At 50.3% G+C, this 23,388-nt stretch overlaps 1 protein-coding gene across 1 annotated transcript; it reads right to left on the reverse strand.

Annotated features, from left to right (window-relative positions):
* Nucleotides 1-1,791: 1,791 nt before the first annotated feature.
* LOC142466783 (uncharacterized) lies at nucleotides 1,792-16,704 on the reverse strand. Its single transcript, XM_075572193.1, has 4 exons — nucleotides 16,630-16,704; nucleotides 13,627-13,816; nucleotides 9,609-9,798; nucleotides 1,792-4,001 (listed from the first exon to the last, which is right to left on the reverse strand). Exon 4 carries the CDS (start codon nucleotides 3,892-3,894, stop codon nucleotides 2,980-2,982), a length of 915 nt encoding a protein of 304 aa, XP_075428308.1. The 5' UTR covers nucleotides 3,895-4,001; nucleotides 9,609-9,798; nucleotides 13,627-13,816; nucleotides 16,630-16,704; the 3' UTR covers nucleotides 1,792-2,979.
* Nucleotides 16,705-23,388: the final 6,684 nt, after the last annotated feature.

Genomic DNA, 23,388 nt, shown 5'->3' on the forward strand with positions numbered 1-23,388 from the left:
CATGCAAATTTTTATCCATACTGAATGACTTCCTCTGAACATTACTTTAATAAAAATATAAACCTTGGGGACCTTTAAAACCATTTTCTTTTCCACTTATACAGAGAAACCTTGCCATATGACAAACTTTAAGTTAAACACATATAACTCTCGCCACCTTATACCTGGTGGGAGATACACTGAACCCCCCTTGGGATCTGGGATTCTTGGGCATATACCGGGGACTTTTGAATGTAATTCAATTCCCTGCCTGGTCTTACTGTTCTTGGTCTGTGCTGAAGCAGGGAGATTTTTCGGTGAGCTGTAAACTGCATTATTGAAAGGATTTTATCCAGTGGTCTGTGTTCCTCATGTCCTCAGGAATCTGGGGGGGGGGGGGGGGGGGGGAAACACCCTGACAACATTTTACCGTAAAATCACCCCTGAAACTAACACCCTGCACATCTCTGCTGGTTGGCACTCCTGTAACAGTAAAAATACACATCCATCTTTATTACAAATGCAGGTACATGCCATGATATGACTGATGGGGACCCTGTCGGGCATAATACCTTTATTTACTGGCCTGGGTACCCCTTCACCGTCACAGCCACCCCACCAAAAAGTGCTACAAAGCCCCAGGCACCACCACCCTTGAGAGATGGAAAACCCTTCATGAAGGCCCAACACTGGTCAGCCTTAGCACCTTAAGCTGACAGTTACAGGGGTACCCCGATCGGGAGACAGCAAAGTTCCATACAAACAAAAAAAAAGTTTTCTTATACCAGTGGGACGTATGGCGGGCCCAATCAGTCTTCATTTGGGATTTCGGGCATGAGCACACCGACGCTGCACACTGATGGTGAATTGTAAATCCGCCACTGCCCTGCCCCCCACAGCTAAATGCTTTTCATTCTGGGTTAGAGTTACAAATACAAAATAAAGTTGAGTGTGTTTCTCCTGGACTCTGACCATAGATTTTTGCCTCAGATTCCCATATGAACACCTCCCTCAGCCTGGCAATGTGCTTGTGGGTAGGTAACGCCAGCGCATGTGTAACAGGAATCTCTGCCATAGAGGTGTGCATGTGTAACCATCAGTGGGAAAGGTGCCTGTGTGAGATGGCACCACTTGTTACATCATTACTGCATATATCAATAATAAAGGGACACCTAATCCCCTCAGGTGCATTTTCATGTCTACGTGTAACTTGTGAAATAGATGGTCAGCCCTTGCTGCTCTCTAGAGATATTAAAGGAACATGACATACAGAATGTAAAGGCGCCTGCATTAATGTCCCTCTCTGGGAACGTTACTCTGTAACTCTATCCTCCACCTCAGTATTCACAGGACATTGTAGGACATTTGGTCACCGCCGTTTCGCCTCGATTCACCCCACCGCCAGCCACTACGGTAAGTGCCAAAAACCCCTACCCTAAAACCCCTATATGCTAAGCCCCTGTTACCCCCTTACCTTAAACCCTTATCTTAAAACCCCTCACTCTAAGGCCCCGTTCACACTGCGCACTTCGCGACGTGCGCGCATGTTCGTCACCGACCCCTGACAGCCAATGGTAGTGTTCACTCTTGAAACTACCATTGGCTGCAAAGCATGGCGTACACGCTGCTGCAGTCGCAGGAGTTTTTTGAAAGTGTGATTCCTGGCTGCAGCAGCGTGACGTCAGTTTCAGCAGCCAATCAATGAATTGGCTGCTGAAAGTGAACAGAGACTCGGCAGCTACCTGCTCCAGCCACACACACACATGCTTTTCTTTTATGTTTACACAGCCCCCCCCACCCCCCTCCGCTCCCCGCTCTTCAGTCCCCGCTGCCCGCAGCATAATAAATAAATAAAAAGGGGGGGAACGGCACCCAGCAAATGTCTGCCACGAAAACTCTCATGCTCCCCACCGCCCGCACCCCCATCATTCCGACTGCTAGGGATGATCACACATCGCCCAGAAGACAGAGGCGAGTGCTTGCGGACTTGCGCACAGTGTTGCGAAGTGCGCTGTGTGAACAGGGCCTAACCACTAAAACCACTTAAATTAACCCCATAAACATTAATAACATTTACATTAGAAGCGGCTAGTGGCGGAGGGTCCGTCTGCAGCACAATGGACGTGGCAAAACTATTCTTAATCAAAGCTAAGTGAGACTACATACAGCTTCAGCATAATAGGAAACGCACATTATATTAGAACCAACAGCACGGAAATATAAAACATAAAGAACAACATTTTTCTTTAAACAAAACAACAAGAATAATTATACAAATAACCTGCATTTAAATTTATAACTTTTTTATCCTTTTAAAATTCTCGTTTTATGCACCATAAACTAGTCACTTTTTATTGTGATTAAGCGCGACACAGATACACATGTGCACTTATATGTGAGCGTCTTAGTCGCTGGTTATCACTAAAAATGCCTGGATTTAGAGATAGGTCTCTCCCCTGTGTGTGTCCTCTTGTGTGTCCTCAGGCTGAATAAGTCACGAAATCCCTTCCCACATTCCCCACATACAGTACATACGGTCTTTCCCCTGTGTGTGTCCTCTTGTGTGTGTTCAGGTGGGATAACTGACTAAATCCCTTCCCACATTCCCCACATACATGTGGTCTCTCCTGTGTGTGATCAGGCTGGATAGGTCACTAAACCCCTTCCCACATTCCCTACATCCATGCGGTCTCTCCCCTGTATGTGTCCTCTTGTGTCTGTTCAGGTGGGATAACTGACTAAATCCCTTCCCACATTCCCCACATACATACGGTCTCTCCTCTGTGTGTGTCCTGTTGTGTGTGTCCAGGCCGGATAACTGACTAAATCCCTTCCCACATTCCCCACATGCGGTCTCTCACATGTGTGTGTCCTCTTGTGTGTGTTCAGGCTGGATAAGTCAATAAATCCCTTCCCACATTCCCCACATACATGTGGTCTCTCCCCTGTGTGTGTCTTCTTGTGTGTGTTCAGGCTGAATAACCGACTAAATCCCTTCCCTCATTCCCCACATACATGCGGTCTCTCCCATGTGTGTGTCCTCTTGTGTCTGTTCAGGTTGGATGAAACACTAAATCCCTTCCCACATTCCCCACATACATGCGGTCTCTCCCCTGTATGTGTCCTCTTGTGTGTGATCAGGCTGTATAACCGACTAAATCCCTTTCCACATTCCCCACATACATACGGTCTCTCCCCTGTGTGTGTTCTCTTGTGTTTGTTCAGACTGGATGAGTGACTAAATCCCTTCCCACATTCCCTACATCCATGCGGTCTCTCCCCTGTATGTGTCCTCTTGTGTCTGTTCAGGTGGGATAACTGACTAAATCCCTTCCCACATTCCCCACATACATACGGTTTCTCCCCTGTGTGTGTCCTGTTGTGTATGTCCAGGTCGGATAACTGACTAAATCCCTTCCCACATTCCCCACATAAATGCGGTCTCTCACCTGTGTGTGTTCTCTTGTGTTTGTTCAGGCTGGATGAGTCATTAAATTCCTTCCCACATTCCCTACATCCATGCGGTCTTTCCCCTGTATGTGTCCTCTTGTGTCTGTTCAGGTGGGATAACTGACGAAATCCCTTCCCACATTCCCCACATACATACGGTTTCTCCCCTGTGTGTGTCCTGTTGTGTGTGTCCAGGCCGGATAACTGACTAAATCCCTTCCCACATTCCCCACATACATGCCGTCTCTCACTGGTCTGTGTTCTCTTCTGCGCGTTCTGATCTGATAACCAAGTAAGACTATTCCCACTTTCTCCAAGATCTTTTCCGGTGGCTGCTGCTAATATACATTTTTGGGAATGAGAAGCAGTTACATTGTTTATTAATTGCCTTGACTGGTTGAAAGATGCATTTTCTGTCATATTAATTGGAATGTTGCAAGATTGTTCTGTCCTCATCTTTTCCATATACTCATTTGGGTGTTTGAACTTCAGATGTTTGAGGAGGTAATCCTGACTGCTAAAAGCAAATTTGCAGGGTTGAAATGGGTGGATTATTGGAGCTTGTCTTTGTACTAGACGAGACCAAAAAAATACATAATTAGAAAATTAGGTGAAATTAGGCATTAGTTATCAAAAATAAAAGTGTGCCAGGCACGTGCATTTTAAGTGAAACTTCTTTGTCCTTTGTCACAAATTGTATTTGTGATGGTGATGTTTTTATTTAAAATCCAAACACAATTTCAGTGAGAAAATGCAAAGAAGTTTGACATAGAACACGCGTGCTCAGCACCCCCACCCCGCTATAGCTATTTGCACCTCTAAATTTATACTAACTGTGATGTGTGTATGTGTGTGTGTATGTGTAACTGTGTGTGTGACTGTATGTGTGACTGTGTGTATGTGAGTGAGTATGACTGTGTGACTCATTTTGTTTTTGTGTGTAGCATTGGGAGTTGGCCCACCCTTTGATGGTTTAGTGAGAAAGTTTGGTGTGGTACAGTTATCTGAGCATGGAAGTTGTGACAGAGGTGTGTTCGGTGTGGGCCAGTCATTGGATGGGTTCTAGGCGGCTGATTATGGAACTTGCGGACGACTTATGGGGACCTGCACATGCGTGGGGTGCTGGACGGGTCTGCACACGCGTGGTGCGAGCCGCTCCTGCGCATGCTCGCCGTGCTGGCTGCGCATGGTGTTGGCCATGCCTTTGCACGGTGCCGAGGTCTGCGCATGCGCGGGTGTGGCGTTCGCATGTGCACGTGCAAAGTAGTAGCATGACATCACTTCCGTCATGGAATTCTGTTACAACACAAAAGATTTTTCCTGTCAAAACTCTATAGGTGCCAGCAAAGAGGTTTCACTTCAAAAAGTCACCGTTACACAAACTGTCTTACAAAAGGTCATGCAGGAGAGGTAAGTTGTTATATCACATAAAGTTCAGGATGAAAGTGAACTGTAGATGCATTGTAAAAATGAAGGGTTTAGCACAACATGTGCAGCATTAGGGCCGGGAGAGTAGATGTGCGCGACTGCAGCAGTGGGCAAACTGGGGGGCTGCCAACGGGGGGCGCGGGGTTTACAGAGGCCCCGCGCGCTTCCCGAAGGCACTTAAATTAAGTGCCGGGGGAGCTGCAGGGCCTCTGTAAACCTAACTTACCGTGGCTCCGGCGGCTTCCTCCCTGCCCATGGCAACGCGGCGTCAAAATGACGCTGCGAGGTCATGTGACGTCACGTTGCCATTACGCCGGAGCGCGGGTAAGTTGGGGTTGGTGGGGGTGCGGGATTGAGGGGACAGCCGGCAGGGGGGCGCAGGGAAAAAAGTTTGCGCCCCCCTGTAGTAGAGCATACATATATAAGTGGATCATAATATTTAACGATTTAAAAGGAAATCTCACTAGCTGCAAAACACCAATGAAAGTGGCTACCGGTCGCGGCTGGGCCCCGGCTCTGCATCAGATGAAGGCCTTCCTGTCCCAGACTGTGACAGCAGAGCGCTGGGTTCCTCTGACGTCAGTGCGCCTAAGTTTCCAGTGCGTGCTGACTGGAAGCTCGCGTGGGACACAGTGAGGAGGCCTGCCTCTGATGGCCTGTTGCGGCCGGGCCCCGAATCTCTGCCGGTCCCGACCATCCCCAAGGTATTAAATTAACACACACATTCCCCGTTAGCTCAAAACTCCAACACATATACACATGAATATATATATATATATATATAACATGTTTCCCCTATAGGCGTAAGCATAGCCCCTGATGAAGACTTTGCAGTGGAAATGCACATTGGGTGAATCAGTGATTACTAAGAAGCCCTTGTTGATGACATCCAGAGTGGAGGACAACTTTAATCAGCCCAGTACCTGCTGTGACGGCCGTGCAGCGGATGCTGCTGCTGTGAATATTTTTGTCTGACCATATGACCCAGAGTGGTCTGAATGCTCTCAAACAAAGGCACTTATGTAAGTGGAATACTTTGTGTTTTTAACATTAAAACCAGTACTATACTATTTTTGCTTTCCCTTTTTTGTATATGGATTTCCCCCCTCTATATGGATCTGGAGTACCCGACTGGAGACATAAGTTGGTAACTTTTAATAACCACAACTTTTAATAACCACCACATTTCACGTTAAACACGTGAGTGCAAATTTTATAGAACCTTCAACACTGAAATTATCTGTTGAGGGTGACAATATTGCACTATTTTGTGTTTTCACTTTCTTTTCATGTCCTGATGTGATTTGCGCACCCGTTTCTCCTTAGTTTGCTGATTGAATCTGGTTTGAATTCTACGTCGGGAGCTCCACTCATTAAGGGTAGTATATCATCTGTGTTATTTTGATTTATTAGTAATATTATTTGAGCTTGTTTTTCTTTTCACCTATGTATATAATGGGCAGTATATTGGCCATTATATACATAGGAAAGACAGGGCCAACGCCAGCCTGGAGTAGGCGATAAAATATTTGCGGTATTTCTGCCGTTCATCCCGTTCCGATAAATATATAATATTCCCTTTTTGTATCGGATCTGATGCTTTTAACGGGTCCGACAAAAAGTGCTTTATTTTTGATGCTGCAACGCTGATTCATTGCACGATAAAATAAGGCGCTTTTTTTATGGGCGGTGATATGGCATTTTTGGTTACCGCAGCTTGATGACTCAAGTCTGGCCCTTTGACTCAAGTCAGGTTTAGTGATATTAAGTTCTAGTTGACCCGTAATGGTGTATGCAGATCTAGCACTATTTGTAATTTAACATCTACTATATATTTCTGAAAGTGTCCTATGTGTCCGGGTCTGTATGTGTCTCCGTGTGCCCCTCCCCGTGTCCCTAGCGGCAATTTCATTGGACCTTGGGCCAGGCCAATGAGATTGCTCCCTTGGGCTGCCCGCCCCCGCACACCTCTCATTGGCCTGAGGCGGAGTGAAGGGGACACACACACACACACACACACACACACACACACACACACACACACACACACACACACACACACACACACACACAATCACTATACACACATCACTATACACACACACACACACACACACATCACTATACACATCACTATACACACACACACACACACACACACACACACACACACACACACACACACACACACACATCACTATACACACGCACACACACACATCACTATACACACACACACACACATCACTATACACACACACACACACACACACACACACATCACTATACACACACACGGTGTTACATACATTAGCGGGGCTCACAGTGTTAGCAGCACATCTCCCGCTCTCTTCCCCACCGGTCCCGGAGGCTCCGCCTCTTCCTTCGCCTCTTCCTCCGCCTCTCCCTGTTTCCCGCGCTTTCACCCCGCCCCCCCCCCCCTCCACGTGGGAGCTGCCGGACGGGTGAGGGAGCTGCCGGACGGGTGAGGGAGCTGCCGGACGGGTGAGGGAGCGGTCGGACGGGTGAGGGAGCGGCCGGACGGGTGAGGGAGCGGCCGGACGGGTGAGGGAGCGGCCGGACGGGTGAGGGAGCTGCCGGACGGGTGAGGGAGCGGCCTTCACCTCCCCTCACCCCCCTTCACCTTCCCTCACTCACTTCCCCTCCACCCACCCCGGCACCGCTACAGTCAGCGGGGGAGCGAAGTGAGCGAGCGCGCGCCAGGGACACAGCGGGGGAGCGGCCACAACACGCTGCCTCCCGCCTCAGATCCACGTGGGAGCTGCCGGACGGGTGAGTGACCGGCCTTCACCTCCCCTCACCCACCCCTCACTCCACTTCCCCTCCACATCCCTCCCCTCCACCTCCCCTCCACATCCCTCCCCTCCACCTCCCCTCCACCCCCCCCTTAACCTCCCCTCCACCCCCCCTTAACCTCCCCTCCACCCCCCCCCCTTCACCTCCACCCCTCCCCTTCACCTACCTTCCACCCCCCCTTCACCTCCACCCCCCCCCCCTTCACCTCCCCTCCACCCCCCCCCTTCACCTCCCCTCCACCCCCCCTTCACCTCCCCTCCACCCCCCCCTTCACCTCCCCTCCACCCCCCTTCACCTCCCCTCCACCTCCCCCCCCCCTTCACCTCCCCTCCACCCCCGCTTCATCTCCCCTCCACCCCCGCTTCACCTCCCCTCCACCCCCGCTTCACCTCCCCTCCACCCCCGCTTCACCTCCCCTCCACCCCTACCTTCACCTCCCCTCCACCCCTACCTTCACCTCCCCTCCACCCCCACATTCACCGCCCCCTTCACCCCCACCTCCACCCCCACCCCCCTTCACCCCCACCTTCACTCCCCCCTTACAACCTCCCATCTCCCCACCACCTCCCCCCCCCCCTCACCACCACCTCCCCCCCTTCCCACCACCCCCCCCCCTTCCCACCACCTCCCCCCCCTTCCCACCATCTCCCCCCCTTCCCACCACCTCCCCCCCTTCCCACCACCTCCCCCCCCTTCCCACCACACCCCCCCTTCCCACCACCTCATCACCTCCCCCACATCCCCCCCATCCCACCACCTCCCCCCCTTCCCACCACCTCCCCCCCTTCCCACCACCTCCCCCCCATCCCACCACTTCCCCCCCCCCATCCCACCACTTCCCCCCCCCATCCCACCACTTCTCCCCCCCCATCCCACCACTTCCCCCCCCCATCCCACCACTTCCCCCCCATCCCACCACTTCCCCCCCATCCCACCACCTCCCCCCCTTCCCACCACCTCCCCCCATCCCACCACCTCCCCCCCTTACCACCCCCCCTTCACCTCCCCTCACCCCCCCTTCACCTCCCCCCCAGCCCCCCACCTCCACCCTTCCCACCTACCCCCTTCACCTCTGCTCCGCCTTCACCTCCCCTCCGCCCCCCCTTCACCTCCCCTCCGCCCCCCCTTCACCTCCCCTCCGCCCCCCCTTCACCTCCCCTCCGCCCCCCCTTCACCTCCCCTCACCATCCCCCCCTCACCACCCATCCTCCTCACCTCCCCTCCGCCCCCCTTCACCTCCCCCCACCACCCCTCCGACCTCACCTCCCCCCACCACCCCTCCGACCTCACCTCCCCTCCTTCAATGCCTTTCGTCCGCCCTCCTGCCTCTGCCTTTCGCCCACCCGCACTTCTGCCTTTCACCCGCCCACCACTCACACCCCTGCGCCACACAGCCGCCGCACGCACTCAACAGACACCCGCCACTCGACACACACCCGCCGCCTCTCACCCACCCCACACACTCGACACACACCTGCCGCATCCTGCCCCTACGCAACAATATCACTGACCAGCTGTCACCCGCACTCGCCACACACCCGCCGCCTCACACCCTAGCAGGACCCCGACTCACAGCCAGCACTCACTACCCATGCGCCACCCGTACTGAACACCCACCTGCCGCCTCACACACGCTCACACCCTAGCAGGACACGCCTCACATTTTCACATCACTTATGTCACCAAAATATACATTGTACTGTGGTGTGTTTACAATAAACCATTTTTATACAACATCGTATTACATTTTCTTCCATCTTTCTTTTCAACATTATTATCCAACCTTTACAACAAATAGTCACCTATTGTTCCACCATTTATAAATAATACTACCTATTACGCATTTACATCCCGGGCAACGCCGGGTCTCTCAGCTAGTTAGTACTAAGACAAGAGAGCTGTAAAAACCACGTAACACACATATTCCTGTTTACCTTGTGCTGGCGCGTTACTTTTCCACAGCGTGCCCTCTTGATACCAAGCTCTTTCCCACGTTCATCTCCATACCAGATCAAAAGCTGTGTGTGTGAGGGGAGGTCTGTGCAGGTTCTGTAGTAGATTTTCCTGTGGTACTGCAACGCCACAAGGTTCTGTTCTTCCTCGTTTCTCGCACAATTTACAAACCTAAAATTGGGACAGTTGGTGATGTCTCAAAGTAATGTCTATTTTATAAAGGACGAGATGAAAAAAGATGCAAGTTGATAATAATGTGACTTGTCTTTCTTCTCTACAGCTTTTGAGGTGAACAGAAGTTAATGGAGAGCAATGTATATACTAGAGGTGCGCAAACTTTTCTATTTTGGTCCCCCCCTGTCAGCTCTCCCCCCTGTTTGCGGACCCCTTCCTCTTAACGGCTCGGAGCTTTGCAGCTTCATATGACGTCATGTTATACCGCGTCGGCATGGCAAAGCGTTGCCATTTGACGCATTGCCGAAGAAGCAGTTCGTGGCCACACCAACCCCCCCCCATATCGCTCCACATAGACCACAGATCGCGGATTTGACCCGTACATGCGCTGCGAGGCAGTCAGACGCGCGTGCAGCAGTGACCACTGGGGACGTAGCCTAAGGCAACATACGGGCAGCAATGGTGCTGAACAAGGCTGTGAGGAGAAGACAGGAGTGGGGGGAGAGGTGCAAAGAGCTGCTGTGATCACATGCTCATTGCCATTTACTTGAGTGGCTGTTACAGTGCAATTGAGGCTATTGCACTTTAGTGAATCTAGTGTTTGGTAAACAGAGGAGGCAAAGTGGATAAGGAAAAATAACCCCCTGCAGATCAGTACCTGAAGGGCAAATAAAGGGAGTGGGAGGAAGGGGGATACAGAACACAAACAGAAACACAGTAAGAGCAACCATGTGAGATGGGCAACTCTTCTCTTGAAGGGGTGTTGGGGAAATAATTTGACACGCTGTTTGGGGGATAAATAAAATGAATATTTCTGTAACTTCAGTAGTTTCGGGAGGTTTTGGAAAGACAATAAGTGATGGTAATGGTCACAGAGTAATAGTCTGGAGAATATAGATTTTGCATTAGCTTCCCAGTAAACTAGGTAAAGTAGTGTAGGTGACAGCAACCAAAGTTATCCGTCATGTCAACAGCTGCCTCTGGTTAAATAAGGCTTCGAAAAAAATGGCAAGAAAATGGAAGATCGATGCCAGCGCGGCTCCTATAGATGTCAGACTCACCAGGTAGGATGGTAAAATCAATTTATTAAGCTACATAAAACAGATACTAACAAGACATGACTAGGAGACCACCATATATTGGGAACGGGACTGCGCACAGCTTTAACCCCATACCTCCATTAGGCTTTTTCCTTACTCCACTTATCAACCATATACAGGCTATCATAAGGTGTTTATACCTGGAGTCGCCAGACGGTTTTTCTTGGTTTGAAAAAAATGGCCCTGTGTTCCTAAGACGGGGAAAGACTTGTGTGGGATGAGAGGAAAAGGAATACTTGCATTGCGTTATAAGCGGAGTCACGTAACGGATCGCTTTATAATGGGGTTGAGCTGTATATACCAGAGGTGCGCAAACTTTTTGTGAGGTCTGGGGGAATACCTCCCTCTAAAGGGGTTCCCCCCGCGACTGTACTCACCGCCGCTCCTGCTGTGCCCCCACGCCGCCGCGGGATCTCCCCTCTCCTCCGCTTCCCACAGCGGCTGCTGACCTCGCGCATGCGTGCGCACGGCCGAGGACTTAAGTCCTCCCTCAGGGGGAACTCCCGCCCCCAACTGAGGCCGCGCGCGCCTCTCCTGCGCAGTGCACACGCCTGATGCGTGCACCACTCACAAGCTGCACATCTAGTACAGCTGTGGTAAGTCTCCCTACCAATCCCTATCTTCCCTGGGGCCGCTCCCTCGTTACTCCCCCTCTCCCTATTGGTCCTTCCTCCTACTTATACCTTGCTCAGCCATTCAACATTTGGCTGAGCATAGCTTTGTATGACCTGTGTTAACCACGGTCGTACCTGCCTCAGTTCCTGTCTCTTTGTCTCCTTAGTGATCCCTTGCGTACCGAACCGGCCTGGCTGTGGATCCGCTCTGGTCTTCTATCCCTGGTCTGTATCCTGACCTCCTGGACACCCCTGGTCTGTATCCTGACCTCCTGGAGACCCCTGGTCTGTATCCTGACCTTCTGGACACCCCGACCCCTTTACCTCGGTTTGCGGATTCCGACCTACCTCCCGGCTCTGGACCCCAGGCTCTCGGTACCACCTATCATCTGGAACCTCCCTTCTCGTGTGGCGAGTATCTTGCTTTATCTTATACTCCCAGACGGTTCCAGACACCTATTTTCCACTTTCCAGGCGTGTCCCCGTAGCTGTGGGTGCAGTTTCGGGGTCCCTCCTTGTCCGTGGTGAGCACAGCGTAACACTTTTCTGATTTGGCCACCCTTGCTCGCAGCCACCTTCCCTTAACGGCTCAGAGCTTCGCGGCTTCATATGACGTCATGACGTCACATGGCGACGTGTCCGCGAAGAGGCAGTTCATGGCCACGCCAGGCCCCCCCCCCCCCCGCGCAAACCATTGCTCCACATAGACAACAGATTGCGGATTTGACCCGTGCTTGCGCCGCCAGGCAGTCAGACGCGTGTGCAGCAGTGACCACTGGGGCTGTAGCCTAAGGCTGAGTTCATAGGGACTTCAGCCGTGCGGAGGCTGAGGGAAAGCGGGTGCTTTCTCTGGCCTTAGTCTGTGTGCCGTCCGGGGGCATTTCTGGGGGCGGTCCAGTGACGTCACGGAGCAGGTTCGCCCTCATTGGGCGAACCGCTCACGTGACCGGCCCTCCGCTCACCTCAGCGCGCAAATTTAAATCCCACTGTCTCCTCCACCTCCGCAAGCCTGCGGAAGCATGCGTGAGCCCCTGCTAAAGCCGCTCCCATTGCGGCTGCAGGGGCTCACTGGGAAACGTGCACACAATTCAGCGGGTAAGCGCTGACCATGCCCTCAACATAAGGCTAAGGCCCCGCTCCCTCAGTCAGAGCGCCCGCACTGCAGACAGACGGGGCGCTGACAGACACAGACCGCGATATGCAGTCTGTAGGGAGCGGGAGCCAGGGGGGCGTGGTTTGAGCGGAGGGACCCGCTACTCCCCCCCCCCCTCCCTCCACGGGCTCGGGCTCCCGGGCTGCAGGAGAGAGCTGCTGCGGGCTGCCAGAAGGTAAGCAGCTCCCTCCCCCCACAAATGCCCTACTCACACGCTGACACACACACACACACGCTGACACACACACACACACGCTGACACACACACCTCTACCTTGTGTAGGAAGCTGTCCGACAGCTCCCGCTCCACCGCTGATTGGCTCATCAGCGCACCACGTGACGCGTCACCACTCGGGATCACAATTTTCTTGCATGCCCTGGCGGCTCACGCGTCACAGTGCGTAGTGAGCCAGCAGCGGGGGGGGGGGGGGGGGGAATGGGACCAGCTTGGGAGGATTCCCCTGCTGGGCGCAGCGGGTCACAGCCCTAAGGCTGCGTCTAGGGTCAGCGCTTAGGCGCTGACCCGTGCTGAGGCACGCTGATGCCTCTCAATGAGCCCCAGCCTGGAGTAGGTGATAAAATATTTGCGGTATTTCTGCCATTCATTCCGTTCTGATAAATATTGGAACTTGACGTATGTTAGTTTTTACTTGAAAATGTGATATTATGCCTGTTTTGTGTCGGATCTGACGGGTCCGATAAAAAGTGCTTTATTTTTGGAGCTGCTACGTTGATTCATTGCACGGTAACAATAAGGCGCTTTTTTATGGGCGGTGATAAAGGAGTTTTGGTTATCGCAGCTTGATGTATCCGGCCCTTTGACTCAAGTCAGGTTTAGTGATATTAAGTTCTAGTTGACCCGTAATAGTGTATGCAGATCTATCACTATTTGTAATTTAACATCATTAATAAAACAATAGAGACGTAAAAACCACATAACACACATATTCCTGATTACCTGGTGCTGGCGCATTACTTTTCCACAGTGTGCCCTCTTGATACCAAGCTCTTTCCCATATTCATCTCCATACCAGACCAGGAGCTCTGTGTGTGGGGGGAGGTCTGTGTAGGTTCTGTAGTAGATTTTCCTGTGGTACTGCAACGCCACAAGGTTTTGTTCTTCCTCGTTTCTCGCACAATTTACAAACCTAAAATTGGGAGAGTTAGTGAGGTCTCAAAGTAATGGCTATTTTATAAAGGAAAAGCTGAAAAAAGATACAAGTTGTTAATAATGTGACTTGTCTTTTCTTACTTCTCTGCAGCTTTTGAGGTGAACAGAAGTTAATGGAGAGCAATGTCTATACCAGCGGTGCGCAAAACTTTTCTGTTTGCGGCCCCCTTCCCGTACCGGCTCGGAGCTTTGCGGCGTCATATGATGTCATGTGACGCGTTGCCATTTGACGCCGCGTTGTCATGGCGACGCCTCACCGAAGAGGTAGTTCATGGCCACGCCTCCCCCCCCACGCGCGCATCCCATCGCTCCACAGATTGTGGATTTGACCCGTGCATGTTTTGCCAGGCAGTCAGACGCGTGTGCAGCAGTGACCACTGGGGCTGTAGCCTAAGGCCTGTGAGATAGTGTAGTGAAGAGCGCTGAGCAGCGCTGACGCTCATGCTCTCCTGCTCAAGCAGGAGATTTTTCGTGTCCCTGCATGAGAGTCAGCGAGAGCGCTTGTGTGCCGGGTGGGAGCCGGGCCTGGAGGCGGGGATAGGGCGTCACGTCACGGCACCGACGTCACGTACTGCCATTGGCTTCTGGCAGTCACGTGATCAGCCCTGCTTCCCTGAGCGGCAAAATTTAAACTTGCCATTTCCACATGCCTCCGCACGCCTGCGGAAGCGCCGTCTAAAGCCACGCTGATAGGGATAATGTTTCCCCTCAGCGCGGCTGAGCGCGCCTCAGCACGGTCTTTTTGACCATGTCCGAGGCCTAAGGCAACATACAAGCAGCAATGGTGCTGAACAAGGCTGTGAGGAGAAGACAGGAGAGAGGGGAGAGGTGCAAAGAGCTGCTGTGATCACATGCTCATTGCCATTTACTTGAGAGGCTGTTAAAGTGCAATTGAGGCTATTGCACTTTAGTGAATCTAGTGTTTGGTAAACAGAGGAGGCAAAGTGGATAAGGAAAAATAACCCCCTGCAGATCAGTACCTGGGAGGCAAATAAAGGGTGTGGGAGAAAGGGGGACAGAGAACACAAACAGCAATAGAAACACAGTAAGAGAAACCATGTGAGACGGGTAACTCTTCTCTTGAGGGAGTATTGGGGAAATAATTTGACAAGCTGTTTGGGGGTTAAATAAAATGAATATTTCTGTTTCTTCAGTAGTTTCAGGAGGTTTTGCAAGGATTTGGAAAAACAATAAGTGATGGTAATTGTCAGAGTAATAGTCTGGAGAATATAGATTTTGCATTAGTTGCCCAGTAAACTAGGTAAAGTCGTGTAAATGACAGCAACCAAAGTTATCCATAATGTCAACAGCTGCCTCTGGTTAAATAAGGCCTTGAAAAAAATCCTAAAACGGGGAACGATTTGTGTGGGGTGAGAGGAAAAGGAGTGCTTAGGATAGCTAGCAAGGAGAAAAGGCTGATTGGTGAAGTTACGGCTCGAGGGTTCACTAAAATCCCTGTGTAATGCAGTCAGTGGAACATATATTTATATTCATATGTGTTCCACTGACGTGTGCTCGCTCCCGAGCCCTGGTCCTGTCTCATGGGGCTTCTCCAGCAGCAGCATCTCCGTCAAAGTAAGTATTGGGACTTGAACTAAACTGGTTCCTGGGGTAAGGTCAGCTTCTAATATTAATCCAGATATATGCGGGTGGATATACCAGAGACACAGGTTTAAACCTTTGTCATTCTGGCCCACGACTGCTATGGATTCTACTATTCTGTTTAGCCCACTTAAGTCTACTCTATTATTATTGATAAGCTATTAGATAACACTTATGATCTAGCCTATGTGCCTCTGTGTCTTCAATATCTATAATAGGAGTTATGTCTTTTAATCCAGCGGTGAGCAAACTGGAGGGTGGGAGAATTTCTACGGGGGGGCACGGCTGTTACAGGGGCCCTGCGCTCTTCCCAACTGCATTTAAATGAAATGGCGGGGGAGGCGTGAGGCCTCTGTAACTCCTTTACCTGGTGTCGGTCGGGTCATCGGCAACGCGGCACCGTGGCAACGCGCATTAAATGATGCGGCTGAGTCACGTGACGTCACATGACCTGCGGCGTCATTTGATGCAGAGTCCTTGTAGAGGGGGAGCGCAAACGCTGCAGCTCCCCGGCAGGGGGACGCAGCTCAAGAAGTTTGTGCACCCGTTTAATCTATATATCCCTAATGGTTTGTAGTTTGCCTTGTTATCTTATGCCCAGATAAATGTGTGTAATAATGCTGCTTTTTACTGTAAGCTCATAACATTGAACCATCTTTTAACTTGCTCCTTTTCAGCTTTAACGCCTTCGTTTTCGCAGAAAAATCATGAAAGAAAATATCAGCATGGCAGCTCCCAGCTCTTCCGACTAATTTATAGTCATTAAATTAAATATCCTTTATGACACCAATATAGTGCACACATATTGCTTTAATTTACTGTTACTTAAGTGTAACTTATGCAATTTGACTTCTCCACAGTTCAGTAAGTGTGCTGAGCCATCCCTGTGTGATTCTCTATTTTGTTATTGGTTTTCCTGGTTGCTTAGCGACGTGACGTCATCAGCGTCATATGAAGCTGCAATGACGTCAAACATCAACCAGGAAGTACTGAGGCTGCAGTGGCTGCCCGGCTGTAAACACAGGTGATGGGTATGACGTGATTGTGTAACCCCTAGGGGTGTATATACTTGTTAGTTTCACTATTGCAGTAAGGTGTATGGTCTGAGGAGAGGACGTGTCTGTCCTGAAACGCCACGTGTTTGCATATACCTGCTCTGATGCTTTGAATACAAAGTAAGTTACTTACAGAAAAAGCTCCTGTGTGCTTCATCCACCGCTTTATTTCTTCATCTTCTCTTTCCCGGAAGTGGAGACACTGACTACATCCAGGTCACAGCTCTGTGTCCTACTGCGCATGCTCACACTAAGGGGATCATGGGAGTTGTAGTTTTTAGACTTCAAAACGGATCACGTGTCACATGCTGTGCAGATTAGAAACAAGACAGTAACATTTCCCAGGCACTGTGCTAGGGAGAGATAGTTTCTGCTGCATGTAGATGTGTATACTCCTCTTTGTCCTTAATATTCAGTAAAGCTGCTTCAGTTCCTCCCTTTTGGCCAATGTTGATATGAAGGAGGTAACCTGGATATTACATAACCTGAGGCTGTAATACAACTAAGGGCCGATCTTTAGTGTGTGCGGCCGTGCACGTGACACACACTTTTTGTGTGTATGCTGTGATGTGTATGCTGTGAGCTTGTGAGGTACTGTATGTATTTGTGTGTGTTAAATAAGCTTTGAAATAAATACTTTAGTAAATTGTTTGTTAACATCATACATACACATACATTTCAGCGGGCGGTAAGCGGCGCAAATTCTTTATTTTCTTAATTTTCCCCCCTGTCGGCTGGTTCCACGCTCACTGCCGTGCGCGGCACCATTATAGAAAGGCTGACTAACCTCAGCCAACTAAAACTGCCGGGCACGGCGTAGCAAGTGCACGCAGTATAGAACAGCCCTGAGGCTGCGTCGCCCAGTGTGTTACCAACTCTCCAAGCATGAGCGTTGGACTGTCCTGCAAATTTTCCCGTAAGCGCTAGTGGGGGGGGATTGGCCTAAACAGTGACTGGCGCTAATTGGCTGAGGAGGTCGTGTGACCCCTCAGCGCGAATCAAAGTAAATTTAATCTGTCTCGGCAAGCGCCCAGAGCCCGCGAGCGTACGGACCGACTTAAATTGATTGTGCTGACTACCAAGCACGGTCAGCGGCAGCGTGGACGCAGCCTTAAGCACTATAAAGTGGCTGTCTGGCACACGTCTCCTCCGTATACAAAAATATATATCAACTGCTGGTGCTCACAAATGGAAGGGATTTTCCTGAGAAATCCCAAAGGAATGATATGAGGAAGGCAGTAATCCAAGCACACAGTCTTCTGTTCAGAAAATGTATTCAGCAATGAAACAACGTTTCGACTGCCACGCAGTCTTTGTCAAGGTTAGGGCTGACACATCAATAAAGTGCACACACATACGGTATCTTTTATTTATTTTTTGATTATTGAAGGTCGGCTAACACGGTACTGATTCCTCTACATGTATGTATGTATGTATGTATATAAAAAGTGACACTGTGTGCTCATTTGCATGTCATTTCCCCGAATCCCTTGCTGCAGTGGAAGTGCTGTATGCTGGGTGATAATGGGGAAAGGCGGGGTAGCAGACCTGCCTAAGACATGCAGATGAGCATACAGTTGTATTTATATATATATATATATATATATATATAAGAAATTACCTAGGCGCAAATGTGAAGGGAAAGACAAAAAGAGAAAAACATCATAGGGCAGTATATCCGAGCAATGCAGATCTTAGTTCAGCAATTATTAGCCTTTAATCCACAGTGGGACTCAGGAACTCTGCTGCTGGTGATCTTTAAATTCTCTGTGTGTTCTCTATCCTCAGGCTTCACACGAACCTCCAGACAGCTACTGCAGCATCATCATCATTCTGCTGCTGGATGGCAGCTTTCAGGGGATGGATCTCACACACGGGGGGGGGGGGGGGGGGGGGAGAATGATAGAGGAAAAGTAATAGTATAAAACCTTTTAATAAAATTTATCTCTAAAACAAACAAACAAATGGTATCCCACTCACATTTAGTGAATAGAAATCAGGCAGTTGAGAGTTTTAAATGAGTCTCTCACACGTGTCCGTCAGACACCGGTTCTCTGCACAGTTGTTGTGTGGGATTACTTCCTCATCACGTGCTCCGGTTCTCGTGAGACTTCGTCTGCTACTGCGATCAGTCAACAGCTTCTACTCCGGTGCAAAGGGTCTCTCCCCAACACGTCTCCAACTGCTCTGCCAATGCGTTAGCCCTACGCATGTCTCCATTTGGGCTTCCTCAACGTTTCGACTGCCACGCAATCTTTATCCAGGTTAGGGCTGACACATATCAATAAAGTGCACACACATACGGTATCGTTTATTTATTTTTTGATTATTGAAGGTCGGCTAACACGGTACTGATTCCTCTACATGTATGTGTATATATATATATATAATACATACACACACACACACACATATATATACAGTGTTCGACAAAACCTATACATTTGCTCGCCCCGGGCGAGTGGATTTAACCCCCGGGCGAGTAAATATTGGCCCAAGCAGCACACGTTTGGTACTAGGTGGCGAGTAGATTTTTTTGTGTGGCGAGTAGATTTTTTGGTGATTTGTCAACCACTGCATATATATATATATATATACTAGCTGAGAGACCCGGCGTTGCCCGGGATGTAAATGCGTAATAGGTAGTATTATTTATAAATGGTGGAACAATAGGTGACTATTTGGAGGGGATGGGAGGGAGGGAGAGTGGACAGGAGGGGGGGGAGAGTGGACAGGGGGAGAGTGGACAGGAGGGGGAGAGTGGACAGGAGGGGGGGAGAGTGGACGGGGGGGGGGAGAGTGGACGGGGGGGGAGAGTGGACAGGAGGGGGGGGGGAGAGTGGACAGGGGGGGGAGAGTGGACAGGAGGGGGGGTGACAGTGGACAGGAGGGGGGGGTGACAGTGGCCAGGAGGGGGGGAGAGTGGACAGGAGGGGGGTGACAGTGGACAGGAGGGGGGGGCAGTGGACAGGAGGGGGGTTGGTTTGGTTTAAATTGACGGGTCCCTCCTCTCCACTCCCCCTGTATCTTTCTCCGCTCCTGACCCCCCCCACCCCCCATGTGTAGCTCCGGTCCCCACTCTACAGTGTCTGAGACACAGTGTAACAGACACACACACACGCACACAGACACACACACAGTGTCCCACACACACACTGTCACGCTGTGACACATAGACACAGACACTCACTCACTCACACACTCACACACACTCACCTCTCCTGGCCGCCGCCATGTTAGTTAGTCCGCGAGGGAGGAAGGGGTCCTTCCGCCGCCATCTTAGGTGCCGCGTGGCAGCGGTAGGCTGCCCTGGCCAATGCCTGTCCCCGCGCCAGGGAGGGTGAGCGGGAGGTGAGGGGGAGGTGAGCGGGAGGTGAGGGGAGGTGAGTGGAGGGAGCGGGAGGTGGGTGGAGGAGCGGGAGGTGAGTGGAGGCAGCGGGAGGTGAGTGGAGGCAGCGGCAGGCTGCCCTGCCCACTGCCTGTCCCCGCGCCGGGGAGGGAGTTGAGCGGGAGGGAGGTTAGGTGCCGCGTGGCAGCGGTAGGCTGCCCTGGCCAATGCCTGTCCCCGCGCCAGGGAGGTGAGCGGGAGGTGAGGGGAGGGAGCGGGAGGTGGGTGGAGGGAGCGGGAGGTGAGTGGAGGCAGCAGCAGGCTGCCCTGCCCACTGCCTGTCCCTGCGCCGGGGAGGGAGTTGAGCGGGAGGGAGGTGAATGGAGAGGGAGGTGAATGGAGAGGGAGGTTGAATGGAGCGGGAGGTGGAGGGAGTTGAGCGCGGAGGGAGGTGAGTGGAGCGGGAGGTGGAGGGAGGTGAGTGGAGAGGGAGGTGTGTGTGATGGGGGGGGGGAGAGGACAGAGAGGTGTGTGTGTGTGTGTGTCCCCTTTGGCCCGTCACTCCGCCTCAGGCCAATGAGAGGTGTGCGGGGGCGGCCCAAGGGACCAATGAGATTTCCCCTAGGGACACCGGACATCCAGGCAGGCAGCCAGGCAGGCAGGCAGGCAGGCAAACATACAGTGCTTTCACTAATATAGTATAAGATACATACATACATACACACATATATACATACATATACCCCCCTCACTCACCCATAGTAAATCACAGGAGCTGACGAATGGCGCGAAACCAGAATCAGCCGTGACGTCACGGCTGTGATGGGTGTCCGCGCATGCACACCACAACGCTCACATGAATGTGGGCCTGGTGCCAGCGTGTGACTCCAATATGACACCCGTGCACCGCGCTATCCCAGCAGTCTCCCCTCCGGTTGATATGGCAATAAGACGCTGAACGCAGCGCTTATTATAAAAACATGATACTGTGAACGGGAGTTGCGCCAAGACACCAGATGCCTGTGGCTCACTACTAACATAATCCCAAACAAAAGGAACAGACTAAAGAACCAAATCCCAGCACATCAATACCAAGTGAGAATCTCATAAATAAAGGGTAAAATATACCATAAAACAAGAGTACTCTACATGTACAACAAGAGGACACACATCTTTTTGCTCACAGATGCAACAGATTCAATCTCAACCACCCCAGTGTGCATCTGCATTGCCCCAAAGGCGGACAGCCTTTGGCGCAGCCAAAGGGTGTGAGCCGTTTGCTGCTGTTCGGTGATGTTAAAGCTGCTCTATTTCAATCTGAAACTCATAAGCCCTTTATCCCTGTACCCAATTTTCCAACTCTATCTGTCTATGAAATGTCTGAATTCACTGTATAACCCTGTTCTTTTAATGTAACCATGTATTTTTTATAACTCTGTGCCCAGGACATACTTGAAAACGAGAGGTAACTCTCAATGTATTACTTCCTGGTAAAACATTTTTATAAATAAAATAGTGTACTGTATATACAATTGGTACAGTGAAAATCAATGGACATGATACATTAAATGAAACCCATAAGACATGACATACAACAAAGACTAACTAACAGAAAAAACACACACAGACAGAAGTGTCACAGAAACTCAACTATAATTAAACAATCACAATAATAAATCTTCAAGTATACATATAGGTTGATACACAGCCAAGACGGAGGTATAGAAGTGCAGGTCCATCATAGTAGACGCATAATCAACGCCTGTCAAGGAAACATTTACAGTTAGGTTTAATTGCTTGTTGAGACCACCTCCAGTACTTGTCCATAAATGAAATATCCCGTACGCCTCCCTCCTTAAAAGAGCAGTATCCAGAGGCGCATGCACGACGGGTATGATGATGGAGGTTTAATTTAAAGGCTCCGCTACCCGTCGGCAAATAAAGCTATTAAAATACGATTCAATCGAAATTCGGCATTTCTACTTACTCGGCCCTAAACATAAGAATCTCTGCTGATCACTATAAGACCATCTAAGGAGAGATGGCTACAACATGGCAGAAGAATAAGCGCAAAACCGATGTGCGCCCCTACTTCACGGGCGCAGGCAAGGCCAGGCAGAGGAGAACTCGGCGATGTCTGACTCTGATTCTACACCGGAGATGGAGTGAACCTCCGCGGAGCACTCGGGGATCACAAAGAAGGAGATAGCCAGGCTCCTAACGGACTTAAAAACATTCTTTAGGGTGAGGTGGAGGGACTCAGGAGGGATATCCTGCAGATAGGCACCCATACAAACCAGCTAGAGGAACACATGGAGGACAGCTCAAAGTGCCACCAGGAGACAAGCAACAGGATGGGGGCTCTATAATCCAGGGGTACAGAACTAGAGAACCGGCAGGAGGATAGCGAGAACAGAGACCGGCGCAACAATTTGCACATCCGAGGGTTCCCGGAGGAGATTCTGGACCCTGAGGTCCTGATCAGCCGGTGGATGACCTCCATCATACCAGGCAAGTCGGAGGCGGAATTGTCAATGGATCGCTGCCATCGGGCCCTCTGGTCTCGCCCGCTACCTAACAACCCACCACGAGACATAATCCTCCGTCTACACCACTACAGGACCAAGGAGGAGATATGTAAAATTACACGGGCAACGCTGAGTATATCATTCGAGGGAATAAATATGACCATCTTCCAGGATATATCCCCTATAACCCTGGCTAGAAGAAGAGCTCTATATACATAACTTATAATCTGCCGCTCACCCTAATATCATGTGTCTATTTCCTGTATAAGGTGTATTATCCTGCCGGTGCAAAGAGGATAGGGTTAACAAATAGAGACATACAGTGGAGGCATAGAGTCCTCCCAAAAAGATCCTCAATTGCTGCACACAAGGCTAGGGTTAAATTTGTAAGGTCTAAATACCAAGTGTATATAAGTTGTTCAATCAACCATTCAGTACAGGTAAGTAGTTGCTCTCATCACTGTGAGAGGACAATTACCACTAAAACGCCAATTGGCAAAAATAACAAATCATTTATTAGTATATAAAGGACAAACAACATTAAACGCTCGCTCTAAACTAACTAAAATCAATTAAAATATGAAAGTAACGGGCACAGTCGCAGTAGTGGCGATCAGGATATATTATCATCAGAATCGGTGGGTGAGCAAATACAGCACACAGATGGTTAATATGAGTCAGATGTATGTGTGCTATGGAATGAATATCCACTCACACTGGTTGCTGTATTCAGCAGATGTCAGTGTGTTGGATATATATCACACGATCAATAACATATGATTCTAATGGTAGCTCATTCTCCTGGTATCTCTCCAATTATATAGTGGAGTGTGCACAAAATCTATCTGACGTTATAATGCTCACACCAATCCAAACCGGAATCAAAATACTGCACAATCCTGATAGCTCCTGATAGCCCTGATCGCTCACTCAGCGGGGTATCTACACATGTAGCAACTAGTGTATAGTAAGTAATTGTTATTAGTATAGTCCAATCTTAGATACTGCTAGATGGCACACTCGTGACTACTAATAA

Source organism: Ascaphus truei, chromosome 15, assembly GCF_040206685.1.
Source record: "Ascaphus truei isolate aAscTru1 chromosome 15, aAscTru1.hap1, whole genome shotgun sequence".
NCBI classification, from domain to species: domain Eukaryota; kingdom Metazoa; phylum Chordata; class Amphibia; order Anura; family Ascaphidae; genus Ascaphus; species Ascaphus truei.